Source organism: Podarcis pityusensis (genome assembly GCF_964106645.2).
Source record: "Podarcis pityusensis genome assembly, chromosome: 9".
In the NCBI taxonomy this organism is placed as follows: Eukaryota; Metazoa; Chordata; class Lepidosauria; order Squamata; family Lacertidae; genus Podarcis; species Podarcis pityusensis.
In genome coordinates, this window is record NC_138034.1 from 58,772,953 (window position 1) to 58,792,112 (window position 19,160).

The window sequence follows — 19,160 nt, forward strand, 5'->3', positions numbered from 1 at the left end:
GAAGGAAGATTAAAACAGGAAATCCAAGTCAAAAGTTGCCTGCATGTAAATTAGCACACAAGAAAGCTAGTTTCGAATGCTTCTCTCCTTTTTCTATGGCGAAGCATTCAAACATAAGGCTCATCATTGCCATGTTTGCATGTAGTGCTATGCCAAACAAAGGCTCAGTGCTAGTGTGCTGGCTCCCAGGGAGGAAACTGCAACTTGTTTGGCATGGTGTCTGAACCAAACTTTGGCATAGCATACCATCTGAACCTAGGATTATGGTTATGCTCTCTCCTTAACCACAATCTCTAGCCACGATTTGTTCTTCTGTGGGAACCAGCATATTTGTACAGTCATACCTCGGGTTAAAGTTGCTTCAGGTTGAGCGTTTTCGGGTTGCACTCCGCAGCGACCTGGAAGTAATGGAATGTGTTACTTCCAGGTTTCGCTGCACGCGCATGCGCGGATGCTCAGAATGACGTCATGCGCAGAAGCAGCGAATCACGACCCGCGCACACGTAGATGCGCAGACGTGGGTTGCGTTCTCTTCAGGATGCGAACGGGGCTCCGGAACGGATCCTGTTCGCAACCAGAGGTACCACTGTACAGGGCTGGAAAGCCATAGTTTGAACCAGGACCGTATCTCATGTTCCTCTTCTGTATAATATAATTGTAAACCAACATGCACCCAAAACCCATTCACCCTAGTGTTGATCCTATTACTCTGAATTTGGGAATGGTGCTGGGTACAATGATGTACTGGTTTTGCTTATTCTGCATTTCTATTCGAAGCTTTATTTTGAGTTCGTAATTAACATCTTACTGCTTGAGAACAAGACTGCCTAATTCAATATTAAGATAGTCATTATATTTATTAGTTTTTTTAAGTGTGGGCTTTTTTCTTGCCAGCCTTCTCTCTAGAATGTCACTAATGGACTTCTAATGCAATTGGGACTTATGCAGAAATAAATCAGTCACAAAGAGAAGGATTTATGATTCTTGCAAAATTGGCAGTAGGTGCATTAGATAACTAGTGTCGGGCAAATAATGCATACCATTAGGATTCAAGGAATAAAGTAATGGGATGACATCTAAAAAGTAATGCTTGATCATAAGGAAGATGCATTTATATTACATGCAAGCCATGTTAATTGAGCTAGAATATTGTGTAATTTTGAACAAGCTGTTTTCTGTGTTGTCTTCTTCAGGATTATGTTTCCTATATTAAGGGAAAGTATTTGGTTCCATCTTCTTTTTATTTAAAAAAGGAGGGATGCAAAACTCTAGACAAATAATATGTGAATGCTAACAGAAGTAATTCTTAACTGCTTGTACCAGAAGCAGATTTAGGGCAGTGCGACCGGTTCCGCTGCACTGGGTGCTGAGGCTAGGATGTGCCGCAGGGCATCACAATTATGAAATAGTGAGTTGAGTTGAGCAGAACAGAAGGCGAGAGGCAGGGGCATCAGATTTTGGCTTTGCACAGAGCACTACTCAAATATTAAAAACCAAAGTAATGTTCCCCCCGCCCCCAGCTTGCACACAACACTTGATTATTTATATTTGGCATGTGATTGCCAAATAATGCCCAGTTAGCTTGGTGGAAATGGGATTCAAGTAATACAGTTTAATAGACTACCACCAATTCATGACAGTGGTGGTAAAAGAGCTATAACTGGCTTCCCACCTATTACTGGGCCAGGTTCAATGTTCTTGCACCAGGGTACAAAGCCCGGAACAACTTAGGCCCTGGGTATCTTAAGGACGCATGTCAATGAGAAGTCATGCCTTCATTGCAGTGGAACCACTCTGGGGTTCCTTCTCATTAGAAATCAGGGAGGCATAGTCCCTGCTGGGCTTCAGAAACCAGATTAAAGCAGTTTCATTTCAGGAGTCCTTTATGAATGCTGTTCTGATGCTTTATTCTTTGATGCTTAAAATTTAATGTTTAAAATTTTGCATATTGTATGTTTTTATTTTTTGTAAGCTGCTTTAATACCTAGATGTGGTTAAAAGTAGTACAGACAGACAGACATATATGGATCTATTGGCCAAACTGCATACTCTAGAAAGTGGCATATTCAGCATGATATTTATCATTTGATACACATTTAATGGCACAAACTATTACTGAGTTTATAAAGAACCCCAGAGGGTCCTATATTTTTCCACTGGGCATAATGCTCAATGTGGTTAATATTTTCCTGGGGAAAATACCTTGTGTGAACAAGGCATGTTTGTAGAAGAGCAAAGTATATCTTTATAATGAACAAACTTTAATATTGACATCTATCAGAGTTCTGTGCCCAGCTATCAGCTGTGATAAAGAACAACAACCTCATTTATGACTGTAAAGGAATATCATCTTCTAGGATAATTTACACCACATGCTTGAGAGCATTAGTAGGAAAACCTAGCATTTTTGTTGGACGTACATTTTGAGTGCCATATATATAACAGACGCCACAAAAGTTATACTTCTCTCTGTGTGTCTCTTTCTCCTTGTTCTGTGTTCTAGCATCAGCTTTCATCTTCATGTAAATATGCCAAATTGTGTCCTAAGTGACAAAGTGTGCCTTAAGGGGACTTAAGAATGAATAGGTTTAACAAAAACTATTTTAGCCTAAGCCTTGTCCATCTTTAATTAGTTATCAAGGTTAAAGGAGGGTCAAGAGCCTGAAGCAGTTTCAGGACTAATGTGTCAAAGAAAAATGAAGCCTTACACTGGGAAGGAAATGATGTTGCTTAGAGGTGCAATAATTCTGTGACCCCGTGTCAACCATTAGGACTACTAATGGTGGTAGAGAGAGAAAATATTTCTCGTGTTGCAGGTGGTTCAGAAGCTCCAACTGCTCAGAAGACAGGCTTTTAGGGAGAACAAACAAAAGCCAAATGGAATAATGCATTCAAGCTTTACGAGCAAATTGAAAAGATGAGATCGTATCTTTTGACCCTGAATTCTTCTGCCAAGTCATTGCCCCTCCAAATCTAAAAATCAGTTATACAAGGAAAGTGAACACCTTATATTAATGATACTGAACTGCTCATAATCTGCCGTCACATCACAACCACATCTAATTTGACTAGTGTCAGTTTCCTAATTAGATAAAGTGCCCAGAGCTCACACTTTTGAGTGCTTATGATCTACAGAATACGTGCTTTTGTTGCATGAGAAAAGCTGCGCAGATAAAGTTCCCTACTCAATTTGTGATCCACATTTCCTTTATTTTTAGAGCTTAAATATTTTATTAGTCTTAAACAAATAAAAAGAAAAGGTGACAGCACAAAGGAATATCCATGCAAAGCTTTGTAATAATTAGAAGAAAGTTTCCATAGCATCTCTCCCCCCCCCCCACACCTGAAATGGACATGGCAACCTTTCTTTTCAAATGAGGTTCTTTTGATAAACTGAGCCAAACCAACTCCATGTTGGCAGCCAATTATTGAATTTCTGCCACAGCAGCTAGGAGAGATTTGTAAATACCCCAGTTCCTGGTCACCTGGAACAATTGCTTTCAGGTGATGAGGCAGGTAAGACCTGCAGAAGTTTGCATTTTCCATAGTCTTATTTACACCAGTCTTGCAGAAAGCGCCCCCCCCCCCAAAAAAAACCCTGCTAGTCCATAACATTTTTTATAGTTTGGTTAGCCAGCTATACCTAATTTGTAATTGGTGGAAACATGTTGGTGTGAGAAACTGCTTTAATGTGCCCCACCCTAATGATGAAAAATGAATGGTGGTGTGATTTAGCCTTCAGCAGCTTTGTGTAGTAAGACTGTAAGATGATGATGATAATGATGATGATTGAATTTATATACCGTCCTATACCCGCAGGTCTAAGGGTGGTTCACAAAATAAAATAAGATCTTATGTAGGTTTGCACCCCAAAAGCAAGAGCTAACTTATGTACATGTCCTAAATCCTAAATTTTCTTGTGCATGTGAATAACTTGGACCCTTTGTTGCATTGCACATTGTTTTAGAGCATTATGTTTTAGAGCATTATGCAAGACAGAAGAGCAGCTTGAATGAAATGTTGTACCTTTAATGAAATGTTGAGAGACCTGGGTTCTTTCTCAGCCATAAAGTTTACCGAGTCTGCCACAATCTCTTAGCTTTTCTTTTGCAGGTAAAATGGAGTTGTGGACAATATAATACACATGAACTGACCATACCTGAAGGGTGGGATAAAAATTGTAAGGAATATGTAGAACTTACCAATATTTGAAATATGATTTTCTGTGACAGAGTTTACGAGCTGCCATACATATTTACCTACTTTAGTTGGCTGGTTGTAAGAAGGGAGGGTTGCATTTTTTTAAGCACTAGTGAGTAATAGTCCCTTTGGAAAGAAACACACTAAAAACAAGACATTATCTCCTGCCTAATAAAGTTGCCTGTCCAAAGTGGCACCTGCTGTTAATTTCACACAAAACAGGATTTGTTCTTCCAGAAAACCCTTTAATCATAACATTTAAAAACTAAGCACAAATCCCAAACATGCAGTTAACTCCAGCTGCCTTTGTTGTAATGTATTGCAAAAGATTTCACTGAACGATGGAATCCAAAAGCGAATGGAATTACCTTGGCAGCTATTTCTTTTAAATTGCTCTTGAACCATCCCAAAGTAAATTCCATTTGAGAAGAATTTGCTTTAGATCTCAGGAAGATAATAGTCATATGTATTATGATGTAAGTAATAATAATTTAATCCCTGAGATTTAGAAAAAGATACATTATGTGAATGGGTGAGAATTTATTCTAGCTCTGTAGCGACAAGTCTGGCAATAGAGAAATAAATATATTGGTGTATGGAACCTGTATTATTATTATTTAAGTATTTAAAATATTTCTTGGCTGCTTCTCAGGACATGTGCCCATTCAAAGAGGCTTACAGTCAAAATAGTCCTGCTCTGGCAGGAAGGTAAACAGCATTTTCATGCGCTGCTCTGGTTCTCCAGAAGCAGCTTAGTCATGCTGGCCACATGACCCGGGAAAACTGTCTGCGGAGCGGACAAAGGCCAGCTCCCTCAGCCAGTAAAGTTAGATGAGCGCTGCAACCATTAACGTTTGCCTTTTTTGCTGTCTGTTTTATTGTTTACTAAAATATCATGGCAAAACAATTTAACATGGTGGTTATGGCATTTGTAGTAGATTGCAGGCCTGGAACTCCTAGGAATGGGAATCAGTATGTAGAATAGGCTTACAGCACAATCCAAACCCAACATCTACCAGAATGAGAAAGCCTGGAGTTGGTGGATCTTTGGCTTCCCTGGCTAAGCTAGGACATTCCAAGGACATGGTGGGAAGGAGAAAGGAGAGAGTTATACCTATACCAATCCCCTTTCAGCTTGGTCATGTGACCGTGCACCTTAGCAGAAAAAGGCCAGAAAAATAGGAAGTGTGAGTTGAACTCCTCCTGAATCGAGTTTGGAATGGGGTGGTTTGTGCTAGCATAAATTACACCAGCATAAGTTACATTGACTTTCTATTGTTAGTGTTCCTTTGTACATAAATGTTATACTGCAATGCTCCTGTTGGGTCTTTAAATATAGCAACAACTGGACTCCTTGGTTCTTTTGTCTAGAGTTTGCTCTCTTTTCTTCCCTGTCTACTATAAGGCCTGTGATGGATTAGTAAATGGATAACCCAGGGCATTCTGGAACACTGGATAGAATGAAAATGGATTTACTAGAAACGTTAAAAGTATTCTTAACATTTTGAGCTTTGGAAACAGGCTGAGGCTGCATTCCAGAGAGGGCCCAAGATACTTTGTTGCCTGAGGCAGAAAATCCAAAAGGCACCTCAGATGTAACAATAGCATTTATCCCTATTAGCCATGTCCTAAAATCCACTCCCTTGATGGCCTGTACTGTGGTCACGTGAAACTAAGCAAACTGCGCTAGGTGCATTCTCCTTATTGCCTTACTGCATTTACTTTGTGTTTTTAAGAACTCAGTGCTCAGCCCCAAGAAGATTGTGGTCAGTGAAGTCCTGGGAAAGCATTTGGGTTGTGCTTCCTAGAACGGAAGTGGCTGTGCCAGTGTGGTAAAGCGATTTCAGTTTGTTTTTTCTCTCTACTCTGCCTTATTCCCGCTTGCTGATCCAGTTACAGTGAAGTGTCCCACTGAAATCATTCAAACATGCCAGAATGTAAGTTTTAATCTTGGCAGTGCTTGCTGACCAAAATGAGAGACTCCTTTTGCCCTGTAGTGTTCTTGTGAATCCCGGATGTATATATGTCCCGATGTAGTTAATGGTGAGGGAGAAGCCCCCTGTTCATGTACAAAGACTGTCCAGTTATCATTTCATTTACAAGGAAAGCAGGTTTCTGCCTTAGCTCTGATTCAGGTGAGTTGAATTAATGCTCCACATTTTGTGGATTATAGCAAGGCTATCACACAGCAACAGCGAGATACGAGGGCACATTTTAACTGTGCTTAAGCATGCCCAGGTTGTGATTTGCTCTCCCCCTCGCACCCACCGTTATAGCTGTTTATCTAAGGTATATACAGAAACAGAACTTGTAAAGACATAGTTTGTCTGCCTGGGAGAAAAGGAAATAACGTTTTGTGCTCTTGCTTCAGGAGATCTAATCGCATCTGAGAACCCAGAAAAGCACAAACTGAGTTTCCCGCATTGATTCCATCAGTCTGATAAGGCTGTGCCTATTACTCCTTAGCGGTGTGCAGCAGATGTGTAGGCTAGAGACCTGGAATGCTGATGGAGATGAGAATGTTCCATCTGATTGTTTGGGTGCTTTTTTCATAGGGTGTAGAAAAATCCAATCATTGTTCCATTATTAGGCATTCTCTTCTGCACAGCTATTATCTTGGTGAATAATGAAAAATGTAAACCCTGCAAATGAATGAGAACATGCTTGTCTGAAAAACATTTTGAGGCAAATGTGTAAAATGAATGCCATTCTGTTCTCAGCAATGCTGTGTGGGTGGTTGTTTTCTCATAGTGCAATCCTACTTCTATGTCTACTCAAAAGTAGGCAAAGCTAAGGTAAGGTAAGGGACCCCTGGATGGTTCAGTCCAGTCAAAGGTGACTGTGGGGTGAGGCGCTCATCTCGCTTCAGGCCGAGGGAGCCAGCATTTGTCCACAGGTAGCAAAAGTAAGCACCCTTGAATTCAGTACTCCCAGGAAAGTAGGTAAAGGATTGCAGAGTTGATCTCTCAAAGAACAAAGTAAAATATGTTGTCAGTGAAAGGTCCTTATTTGAAAGAAGGCTCTTTGTCAGAGATCTATATATCACAAATCTGGAACTTTAAGTACAGCTGAGAAATTCTAGTTTACTCTTTGATAGCATGGTTATGAACATTATCTTCAGTAAATGTGTTGGGAGCTTTCAATGAAAAACAATACTTTTTTTGCAGTCGCCAGGAATTAGCAAGGCAATACTTGTTTAATTATAAAACATATGCCTGCTTTGTTAGTTTCCATCTGTCTCTTTGCTGATTTGCAATTAAATGACCAGAAGAAAAAGATGTGCCCTGAGGCCATGGGGGGGGGGATGACGCATCTCTAATGGTTACACTTTATACTTTGTTTTCGTGCATGTGTGTATGTGAGGTCTTATTCATAATCTTCTTTCTGCTTGCATCTTTGAAAAGTATTTGGGGATGCGAGCACAGAATGTCTAAAGAGAGGGTGGGGTAGATGTAAATAAGGCAACTGAAAATCAGCAACACACACACACATCAGTTTAAACCATAGTAAGTTCCCCGTTGATACTACGCCATATGCTTCCTAAACAAATCCAAAATCTGCAAATCAGGCAGAGTGTTCATATTTGATAATGATCATATTGATTTTTAATCAGCATTAAAACGCCTCCTTTCACTCATTTTGCTAGATCACACAAAACGCTTCGCCAGACCTTGACTTACCAAGCCGCTGTGAATGTGTGGACTCATACTTACTGAGGAGAGAGCTTAGCCATGATTCCCAGTTCAAGCAACATGCTAAACCAAACTTTGGCTTAATTTAGGTCACATTCACACTATACATTTAAAGCAATATTATACCACTTTAAATGGTAAGATTTTCCCTAAGGAATCATGGGAGCTGTAGTTTGTCAAGCATTCTGAGAGTTGTTAGGAGACCTTTCCCCCTCTCATAGAGCTACAATTTCAAAAGTTGTTTGAACCCTCTTCCCAGGGAACTCTTGAGATATAAAGGCTCAGGCAGCCCTCTTAAAGTATCCTTGGCCTAAGTTGTTTAGGACTCCCAATAACTCTTTTGGCAATGTGTAAACAGACCCTGGTACCTTAGTTCACTTAAAGGAAAATGTTGAGGTCAAATTGGTGTTTCCTCTGGGATTTTGTAGGAAGCAAAAAGAGTTTTGTTGCAGACTGCTTAAATTTTTCAGGGACATTTAAGCTTTTTTACCGGTTCTTGGGGGGGGGGCGTTTCCAATTCTTTACCATACTACTCCCGGTAGTGGTGCGACTGTATGCAGCAACATGAATTTATTGCTATTTTATTTTTTTAAAAAATGATTTGATTGCAAAAAGAGTTAAATACAGTGTTTTAAATGACAGTACTGTACTTTTTTATTGATTTGTGTTTCATAAACAGTTAAATACTGTGCTTTTAAATGACTGTAGAAAGGTTTGCATTCTTCTAATACAGTTTGAGAGGCTTCGGAGGTCCATGAAACCTCAAACCCTCTTGATTTACCTACATCCAATAAAGACATGGTGTAACTCTAGCTATGGAGATAGATATCGTGGTAGCAATCTATCCAATCCCTTTCATCTGTCATTGTTCTTTCTTTATCTGTCTGTCTACAAAAGCTGTGGCTGGAGGAAGAGTCTTTCATATCCTCTGTAATTCTGGACACAGGAAAATATAGGTATATCTAGTGTAAAGAAAGGTAGTTGACTGACATTTAATCTTCATGAAGACTGACACGAAGGGGAGAGCTAACCTTCTGCAGTATTTCTAGTCTGATATTCTGTGGCACTTTTATTGATCATCTCCGGCGTCGGTCACTGCCTATAACGATAACTGCTTCAGAGGCAGAAAAGAGGAGATTGAATAAGGCCTTCAGGACTGTCAGCTTCTTACTGATAGATCTGTCAATAGTTACTGCTCCCTCATCCTTTTACCACTGTGAGAACTGTTTGTCTTGGGCATCTTGGAGACTCTTGCATATTGACGCTAGAGTTTAAAGCCAGCGGGGTGAGCTTTTCCCTGTGAATCACTGTGATTTTCCCCTTTAAAGAACAGAATGGTTGTTGTTGTTGTTTTAAGATTCTAACAAAGGAGAATGATGAGGCTGTCTGAAAATTAGTTCATTCCCAGCAGTTTAGTTCAGTGAAAGGAATTACCATACTGATGTAAGAAGCTGAAGTTGATTATGAGATCACAGAGCAGGAGGATTATGGTTAACTTACTTGGGTTCATTGAAATGGGTCTGTGATGTCGGCTCACTTCCGAATTGCAATCCCTGTGCATAATTCTCAAAGCAACCAAAGGAAATTATGAGTTCATAATTGAATCTGGATTCCAGTCATGGTGAGTGGTAGTCATTGTGAAGGGTAACAGATGTTCATCCTATGTTTATCGATGCCCCTCGCTCTGCAGCCTACCTGTAGTTATGACTCCATCCAATGCTGGTACCCTACCTATCCATGCTAATCAGACTATCCTGAGTTATCCTGGGAGCAAAATACAGAAAAGAGGATTCATTAACAGTACAGTGGTACCTCTGGTTAAGAACTTAATTTGTTCCGGAGGTCCATTCTTAACCTGAAACTGTTCTTAACATGAGGTACCACTTTAGCTAATGGGGCCTCCTGCTGCCACTGCGCCGCTGCTGCACAATTTCTGTTCTCATCCTGAAGCAAAGTTCTTAACCCGAGGTACTATTTCTGGGTTAGCGGAGTCTGTAACCTGAAGCGTCTATAACCTGAAGCATCTGTAACCCGAGGTACCACTGTAAATAGCACACTGTCTTCACTGTGGTTGCAGCCAAAGTTAAACAAACCCTAATGCTAGTCTCATTGCTCTCATTGGATGATTTTGGCTTCTGTAAGATATTTTACACCTGTATTACCAGAGATGGGTTTTATGGATGCAGTCTCAGTGGATAAAGAAGGATGTAGTTCAGGAATCTGCTTTGCATGCGGAAGGTTCCTGGGTTCAATCCTCAGAATTTCTAGATAGGACTGGGAAAGATTAAACAATACTGAGCAATATGGGCTCAGTATAAGACAGCTTCCCTTGGCCCAGTTAACTTGGGCTGGATTCAACTGTCCCATCACACTCCATGCCCCATGCACTCCCCCACCTCCCCCAAATCCATTTTGGAAGGTCAGAACAGTGTGTGTCGGGAGAAGCATAAATGATTGCACTGATAGAACAATATTCTTTTTGCTACATTGAATTCTACGCATCAGCTCCGGAGACCTTAACCAGCATTATTCTCAGTTGATTCAGGAAAGGCCTACAGTAGGCTTCCATAGGTGTATAAGTAACCCACATGATCTTAGTCTCATTCTTCTCAGTTTCTATTAAATCATTGTTTTTGAGTGTTCGGCTAGGCCAAATTTGTAATCAGTAGGCATCAATCTTGCATATAATGCCACCTAGACTATGGTTTAAGATTAAAATTTGCATTTACCGGTAATTCCTCATATGGTAGAATAATATAATCTTCAGCCATGAGATCTTTGATGGTGAACAGAGATTAACCCAAACATACCACATAAATGGCCTTTTACCTGTAAGTCAGTCAGCTACTCCATACAGCAAAAAGATAAGTGTTTTGATCAATGTTAAACAACTTAATACAACCCTGCAAAGCCATCGTACTCCTGTTATCATTATTACAGAAACACTTACATTATTAAGATACTGAGAAATCAATGCTGCTCAGCAAGGAAGAGGCCACATGTAGAAGTATTCCAGATGTACACATCGAATCCATCTAAACAGGTACATCTCATTGTCACCAGTATTGTAACTGTGTGTTAATAGAGCCTGCTGTTGGGAAAAATTGAATGCGCCCGCTTGAAAGGATAGCTGCAGTTTTGTCATAATGATTCCCCCAAAAACTGTCTTAAAATCAGCTATATCTTTTATTCGAAACGCTCATAGGGCAATCTTCTAAGAATATGTATCATTCATGTAAGGATTGCCATCTCTATTTTCTTCTTGTAGTGAAAGCTGAAAAACAGCTTTCAAGTTCAGATTCAATTTTATTTAACAGCTTGTTAATGTTTCCCTTCCAACTTCTTTTCTTGCAGATGATGACTTTTTTCATGAGCTCCCAGAAACCTTCCCTTCGGATCCTCCAGAGCCACTTCCTCACTTCCTCATTGAGCCTGAAGAGGCCTACATCGTGAAGAACAAACCTGTGAACCTGTACTGTAAAGCTAGCCCTGCCACCCAGATCTACTTCAAATGCAACAGTGAATGGGTCCACCAGAAAGACCATGTAGTAGATGAAAGAGTTGATGAAACATCTGGTGAGTTGTTATTGTTTTGAGAAAATGTACTAATGGCTATGTTGGATAAATTATTTAAAATATAATTGCATAAGTAATCTCTCTTTACTGTACTGCTGGAAAAACAAAACGTCTCCTGAGTTGTGCTTCATCATAACTTGGTGGTGAAAACAGACAGCAGGGGAAATCCTAAAATCTGATACCATGACACACCATGACATACAGGTAATGTTAGCTCTCAACAAGTATTGATGAGTAAGAAGAATAGGATACAGAATGCTGACCCTATTATAACCTAATCTCTATGGTGTGTGGAGTATCTCAGGGTGCGATACTCTCCCCAATGCTTTTCAACATCTTTATGCGCCCCCTCGCCCAGCTTGTTCGGAGTTTTGGGCTGGGTTGCCATCAGTATGCCGATGACACCCAACTCTATCTGTTGATGGATGGCCATCCTGACTCGGCCCCAGACACACTGACCAGATGTTTGGAAGCTGTTGGTGGATGGTTACGTGGGAGCCGGTTGAAGCTAAATCCTTCGAAGACAGAGGTCCTGTGGCTGGGACGGGGTGATATGGGATTGGGGGGGCAACTCCCATCTCTTGCGGGGGCGCAATTAGTGCCAGCACCGTCCGTTAAGAGTTTGGGTGTAATCTTCGACACCTCCCTTTCCATGGAGGCGCAGATTGCAGCTATAACAAAGGCGGCATTTTTCCATCTCCGCCAAGCTAAGCAGTTGGCTCCTTACCTCTCTCGCCCTGACCTAGCCACTGTGATCCACGCGACGGTCACCTCCAGACTGGATTATTGTAACTCGCTCTACGTGGGGCTGCCCCTGAGACTGACCCAGAAACTCCAGCGGGTGCAGAATGCTGCAGCGAGACTCCTTACGAGGTCTTCGCTGCAAGATCACATTCATCCGGTGCTATACCAGCTGCACTGGCTCCCGGTGGAGTACAGGATCAGGTTTAAGGTGCTGGTTTTAACCTTTAAAACCCTATACGGCCTAGGACCCTCGTACCTATGGGACCGCCTCTCCTGGTATGCCCCACAGAGAAACTTACGGTCTTCAAATAAAAACATCTTGAAGGTCCCAGGCCACAGAGAAGTTAGGCTGGCCTCAACTAGAGCCAGGGCTTTTTCGGCTGTGGCTCCGATCTGGTGGAACACTCTATCAAAAGAGACCAGGGCCCTGCGGGACTTGACATCTTTCCACAGGGCCTGCAAGACAGAGCTGTTCCACCAGGCCTTTGGCCAGGGCACAGCCTGACTCCCTCCCTCGGCAATCTTCGCGGAGCTCTGGCCCAATGATTGCCAGTGGCTTGAATTAATTAATTTTATAATGAATGATTTTAGAATGTTGTTTATGCTGTACTTTTGTACTGTTTTATTGTTGTTAGCCGCCCTGAGCCTGGCTTCGGCTGGGGAGGGCGGGATATAAATAAAATTTATTATTATTATTATTATTATTATTATTATTATTATTATGGTTTATCTGGTAGAATTAAAATGCAGTCATCATATATGCATCAGGCAAAAATCAGATGCATGCAAAAGGATTTCCTTGACATAAAATGCAGATTTTTATCAGCCTAGTGTACATGTCATTTCTGCATATGTGTGTGTGTGTGAACAGGATAGTGATCATGGCATAAATCTTGGGCATTCATGGGTCTGACCTTCATTTATTGGTCTATGCCAAACAGACTATGTACAAAGACATGAGTCAAGCAAATCTATATACCCAGTTTTCTCATGTACAGAACATGTATTTGAAGAGATTGCTCTTACATGTTCAATAAACATACGGAGGTTAGGCACACCATAGTGTGAAACTTGCCACAGTAATTGAGTTCTTCCCACACACGTTGGGAAAAATTACTACTGTACTGGGTTACATATGGTGTGATTCAAGTGTGCAGTTTGAGACTGAATGCACAAACAGACATTACGTTCCACGTCCATTCAGGATGATGAATGCATGCACAACATAACAACTGCATAGGGCTCAAGGCTCCCATTGACTTCATTGACCACATTTAATATCTTGAAAAAATCTAAGAGACTTAGAAAACATCCCATGGGCCATAAACATATTTGTGTCAATGATATGATTCCTCTTGTTTTGAAAGATTAGTAATCAATATACTTTGGGTCACATACAAGATAGAGAGAAGTGGAGCTTAGTGCTGTCTGACAGCAATGAAAAATAACTGGCTAGCAAGGAAGGTGATTTCTTCCATAAGGGAATTGTACCAGCACTTGGCCTAATTACTCAGAAAAAATAATTCCACCAGATGCCTTGGAAGTCTCATGTGAATTGGGCTTTATTTGTTTCAGCTCATTTATTTGCACAGTTTTTTATATATATATAAAAAATGCACTTTTAACAGTGCAGTGCTGTGCACAATTTGAGAATAGGAAAGCAGTGAGGTGTTGCAGTGGGACAATCACTTAAGTTAAACTGGTGCAGGGAAAACCCAATACCTAGGTTTTTAGATGTAGAAGAAACAGATAAATTAGCACAACTGCAATGGTTAGGAAATTGTCTTATTCATTCATGCACACATGCACGCACACATATCTAGGCCTGGTTTGCCCATCGCAGCAGACCAAGCTTTGGTTTACCAGGACCATGCAAATATTCTGGCTCCATAGAGGAGCTAACAACCCCTGCTGTTCTCATTTTAGCACAGCAACACAACCCAGCCAAGGTTTGGTATAGCATAGAACCCCAGATCCTGGCTGAAGTCTTTCCTCTGTAACCACAATCTATAGCCATGGTTTGTCCTATGGTTACAGATCATGTTTAACCATGATCCAGGTTGGGATGACATGCCATATGGTGCTGTGCTAGAAGGACTGGGGAAAGGAGCAAAGCAGGTGCCTGTTCCTCTCTGGGAGCTCGCCATGTTTGTGCAATTTTTGGAAAACATAGTTTTGTTTACCATGATGTGCAAATAAGGCCATAGAGAAAGAAAGAGAGAGTTGGATGGATAGGCATGGATATACACAAATGCACACATATTAATTCCATGTTGGCATTTAGATGCCAGGCCCAGGTGGTCCTAGTTAGTAATGAGTGTAAAAATCCTGTTCTTCTATGCAAATTCAAGTAGTTTCCCTCTTCTCGATCCAAATCCAAGAGGTTTTGCCTATGTAATATAACTCAGCAGTGCTGTGCTGTACATAACAGCCTTTTTGGCTGTGCCACATTTGAAAGCAAAGCAATAAATCAAGATTATGCAGCATTTTAGGGTGCTTGTAGATGCTGTTTTATTTATTTTTCTCAATGATGCTTAAGTTCTTAATAAACCGGCTTGTAAATAGCTGTCTAACCTCCCATAAGTGTTTACCAGTGAAAGAAGATTAAATTCACATTTCTCCTTCCTGTCGGTATATCTGCATCAACGCTCAAGTAACGGGAAGCAAAGCTCATCTTAAATTGCTTCTGAAATGCCAGTTTTGAACCAGATTTTCTTCTAAGTCCTCCAATAGCAAGCAATGACAAGGGAAACAAGACAAGCAAGTAGTAAAATGCATGTGTGAATGGCAAAATCTGATCATGCATTCTATCCTAAAAGGCAGGTGTTAGCCAGAGATTACAGGGATGAAGGACCAGGAATGTGAAATAAAGGCATAATGTTCAAATGTACTTGGCACAGCAATTTATCTGGGATTGTGAAAGGTAAAGAGATAAGGAGAGAGAAAGAGAGAGAAATCCGCTAAGGGCTGTAAAGGATTACATGTTCATGAACTCAGAAGCACTGTAAGGGCCAAGCCAGATGAAATTGGTGCAGCAGCTTGTGTATATTCCTGTGTGTGTCAGAGTGTATCTGAAAGAGAAAGAGAGGGAGAAATCGAGAATGAAAGAATGAGCGTATTTTGTCACTGATCAATACAGCAGCAGAGCTGTATATTCTATTTCAGCTATGACTGACGATGCAGAAGTTCTGGAGAGAGTGTGCCTTAGTTATCCCAATTCCCATTGAGAATAACTAGAAATATATGTCCTTTGAGGCCCAATTATTTTAACAAAAAGAATCTTATACCCACTTGCTGACTAAAGGTTGAAAGTTAATATCAATATAAGTCTTGTAAAGTGCAGTGCTTAAAAGTATGCCTGAGTATATTAGACCAGACTGTGTTCCATGGGTATCCTCCAGAGTATTGACCTTTAGTGTTAAAACATCTTGTTACTAGAAGTGCAACTGGAGAGGTTGGGCAAGTTATCTTGCAAGATTTGCCCAGCTTTAGCTTGCTCTGCATTGCCCTCTGACATTAATGAAGCAAAGTTCACCACTTATCTGACCCATACTTCCTTTCACCTTCTCCAATAGGACTTAGAGCCAACAGACCCTCCATGTACGTAGCTGCTTTTGCAGCTTTGATGATGACTCGATAAACCAATGTGGAAGCATAGATTATTTTGCAATCATTATAAATTAATCAAAAGAGAGAGAAAAACCCCTGATCGTCTCTCCTTCCTGACTGTTTGTTTCCTTTTGGCATGTTGGATACACTTAACTTCATTTTTTTAAAAAATGCATTTATTGTAGCGGTGCATATTTTGTGCCAACTAGTTCTGTGCTGCAGCCAATTAACTAATCCGGTGGCTTAAAATGGACTTCAGCATCTCAGATTTGCATAGTAGCCAAAGACATTTTTCTGCCTGAAGCAGAGCCCCAATAGTTTGCCACCATGCTAGGGGCACTCTAAGAAGCCTTGCTGCATCTTTCACCAATTCCTGTCTTCATTTTATCAGCTCAAGCAAGTTGCTTCCACTCTCACCCTGTTAATACTTCCTAAAACAGGAAGACCCAGCTTGGCAAGCTACTTGGCAGCTCAGTCTTGTTTGTGCTTTCAATTTTGTGATAGTCTTGACTCTTAAGAATATTGTTTAAGGACATCCTAGTCAGAACTACTTGATGGTACAGTGGTGGTGTTGTTGTTGTTATTTAAATTTACACCCCACATTTCCTCTCATAGGAGCCCAGGGCAGCCAGCAGACAAATTACAAAACAATTAAAATATCTATAAACAATTCTAACACAGATGCAGACTGGGAAAAGTCTCTACTTAAGAGATCAAGCTCCTCAGTAGTCATTGAAAAGACAGTATTTAACAGCAGGGGGTTAATTCCAGAAGGATGGTGCCACATCACTAAAGACCCAATATCTATATTGTGTGGAAAACATCTCCTGATATGTTGGTTTCTGCAAGATGTCTGCAAAGGACTCCATTGGGTATATAAGGATTAAAACCATTTTTCAAGTTTGTAGCTCATTAGCAGCTAGTGGAGTTCATTCACCAGTGGAATAACATTGTGTCGATATCCTGCCACAGTGAACAGTTGACCCGGCACATGTTGCATTAGCTGAAGCTACCAGACCAACCTCAAGGACTGCCCCACATGAAGCTCATTGCAGCAATACCACCTGAAGGTTACCAAAGCATGGACAACTACAGTTCTTATGCTTTTAGGGATATTTTCTTTGGCGCAATGGCCAGACCAAACACATCTGCTGAATGCACAAAATAGTCTGTAAAACCTTACTAAGGCTAAGGATTAGAAGAAACTCTTCAGTTGTGAGATGATCAGATAACTGCATCAATGCAGTTTTAAGTCAGCCGAGGTTAAACACATAATCAACAGGGCAATAGCAAATAGAAAGTTTTTGGTCAGGAAGCTTAAGTGCATCTGCCTGAATTGCAGGCTGCATGAGCAATAATGCCAAATGCTAGACAAAGATGTTCAAAAACTCTTGCAGTATACATGGTGCAGAATGTATATCCCATTTGTCTTGTCACTGGGTAGCTGTATTTCACAACACCACTATAATTCTCCAGTAACATCATAGCCATAAAATATGGAATGTGGCTTTTCCTACTCAATATGAAGTATCCATGCAGTTTTCCCCCTTTATCATATTTGACATTTAGATTGCTGTCATTTTAAGCGTCTCTCAGGCTTCCCTTCTCCTTCCTTCACATATTTTCTGCTGGCTATTTGAGAACAGAGAGGCTCATAAGCAGCATTATTAAACGCATGGCTTTGCAGCTTCTAAATCAAGCTTTTTTAAAAAAAGAAAAAGAAAAGGCCCAGGCCTTCAGTGGATGAAGAACAAACACAAGGCAGCAAGTCCCTTGTGGTCATATTTACTGGAAGAGCAAAACTTCCCATTTTACATTTGCAAACAAACAAACAAGCACCTTAAATGGAAAAAAGTAGCACACATTGAAGCTTCAGAATAGCACAGATATTGGTAGGTTACAAGTAATCCAAAATGCCAGATATTTTAGATGTTTATAATTTTCATAATTTGCTAATGCAATGTCTTCAAGGAAGCTTCCTGACCTTTCAGTTTGGTGTTACTCAGCCAGAAACATGGGAGTACTAGAATTGCCATTTCCTAATCAATGATGCTATTGTATGAAATTCCCCTTCATCATCATTTCTAAGACACACTATCCACTGGTGCTGGTACTGACTCTGTTTTGTACCTTAGTAGATAAATTTGTGTTAGGTAAATGTACTGATTTTCCAGAGACCAACAAATTATGACTGCACAGAAACATGCAAGCCCGAAGTTAGGTTTCAGATTTGGACTCCAGCATCCCTTCACCACGCATGTGGCGCTGTGGGTTAAACCACAGAGCCTAGGACTTGCTGATCAGAAGGTCGGTGGTTCGAATCCCTGTGACGGTGAGAGCTCCCGTTGCTCGGTCCCTGCTCCTGCCCACCTAGCAGTTCGAAAGCACCTCAAAGTGCAAATAGATAAATAGGTACCGCTCTGGTGGGAAGGTAAACGGCGTTTCTGTGCGCTGCTCTGGTTCACCAGAAGCAGCTTATTCATGCTGGCCACATGACCCGGAAGCTGTACATCAGCTCCCTTGGCCAATAAAGCGAGATGAGCGCCGCAACCCCAGAGTCGGCCACGACTGGACCTAACGGTCAGGGGTCTCTTTACCTTTATCCCTTCTTCACTACTCTACAGCAGGAGCATGGCATTAGCAACAGCATTTTTAAAAATGTAATCTAGAGGTAACCTAGATTGGCAAGCTTTTTCCAGTATTACCTTCCCACCATCATATGTGTACTCAGAATTGTTCAGTTCACCACTGTAGCATCTATCAACCCAGATGGGAGGCAGAGACAGAGGTAGGCCAAAGAGGAGGGGCTGGATCACTGGTAACTGAGGGAGATTCCTGTAACTGCCTGAGGTATCAGCCCTCAGTAGGAATCTTTTCGTGACTGTAGGGTGTAGTCCAAACAGGCCATGTGAAGGCTGGGGCATCAAGGCTGCAATGATCAAAGCTTCAAAAAGTCAGAGGCAGGGTCCATACAGAGTAAGCCCATCAGGGTCTGAGGCAGTAGTAGTGATGACAGGTACAGTCAAAAGGTCAACATCCATATGAAGCTGGATTAGGCAAGGCAAGGATCACATGTCTGCTGCTGCTGTTACTTCTCCTTGTGACAATGCATTGTTCAGTTGCTCAGGCAAGGCTTTATTGACCTCCAAGAACCATGGTTGACCTTTGGGCTCTGGAATTCATAGAGTTTTGCAGGAGTGGCAGACCACTGGTGGTGCAGGGGTTAAGGCTCCAAGTCCTGATGATTAGATGCCCAGTTTGAGATATATGCACCCCTGCTGCATTACAATGAAACATGGAAAATATGACCACATCAGATTTAGGAGCTGTGAGATGAGC

The 19,160-nt window shown here is 41.1% G+C and overlaps 1 protein-coding gene across 3 annotated transcripts in view; it reads left to right on the forward strand.

Moving 5' to 3' along the window:
- The window catches only part of UNC5C (unc-5 netrin receptor C), a 342,182-nt gene that overhangs the window by 180,287 nt on the left and 142,735 nt on the right, over positions 1-19,160 (forward strand). For all 3 annotated transcript variants that reach the window (XM_081020743.1, XM_081020744.1, XM_081020742.1), the window contains exon 2: positions 11,247-11,468. In XM_081020743.1, the coding sequence (XP_080876869.1) occupies positions 11,247-11,468 (222 nt within the window). The remainder of the gene's footprint in view (positions 1-11,246; positions 11,469-19,160) is intronic.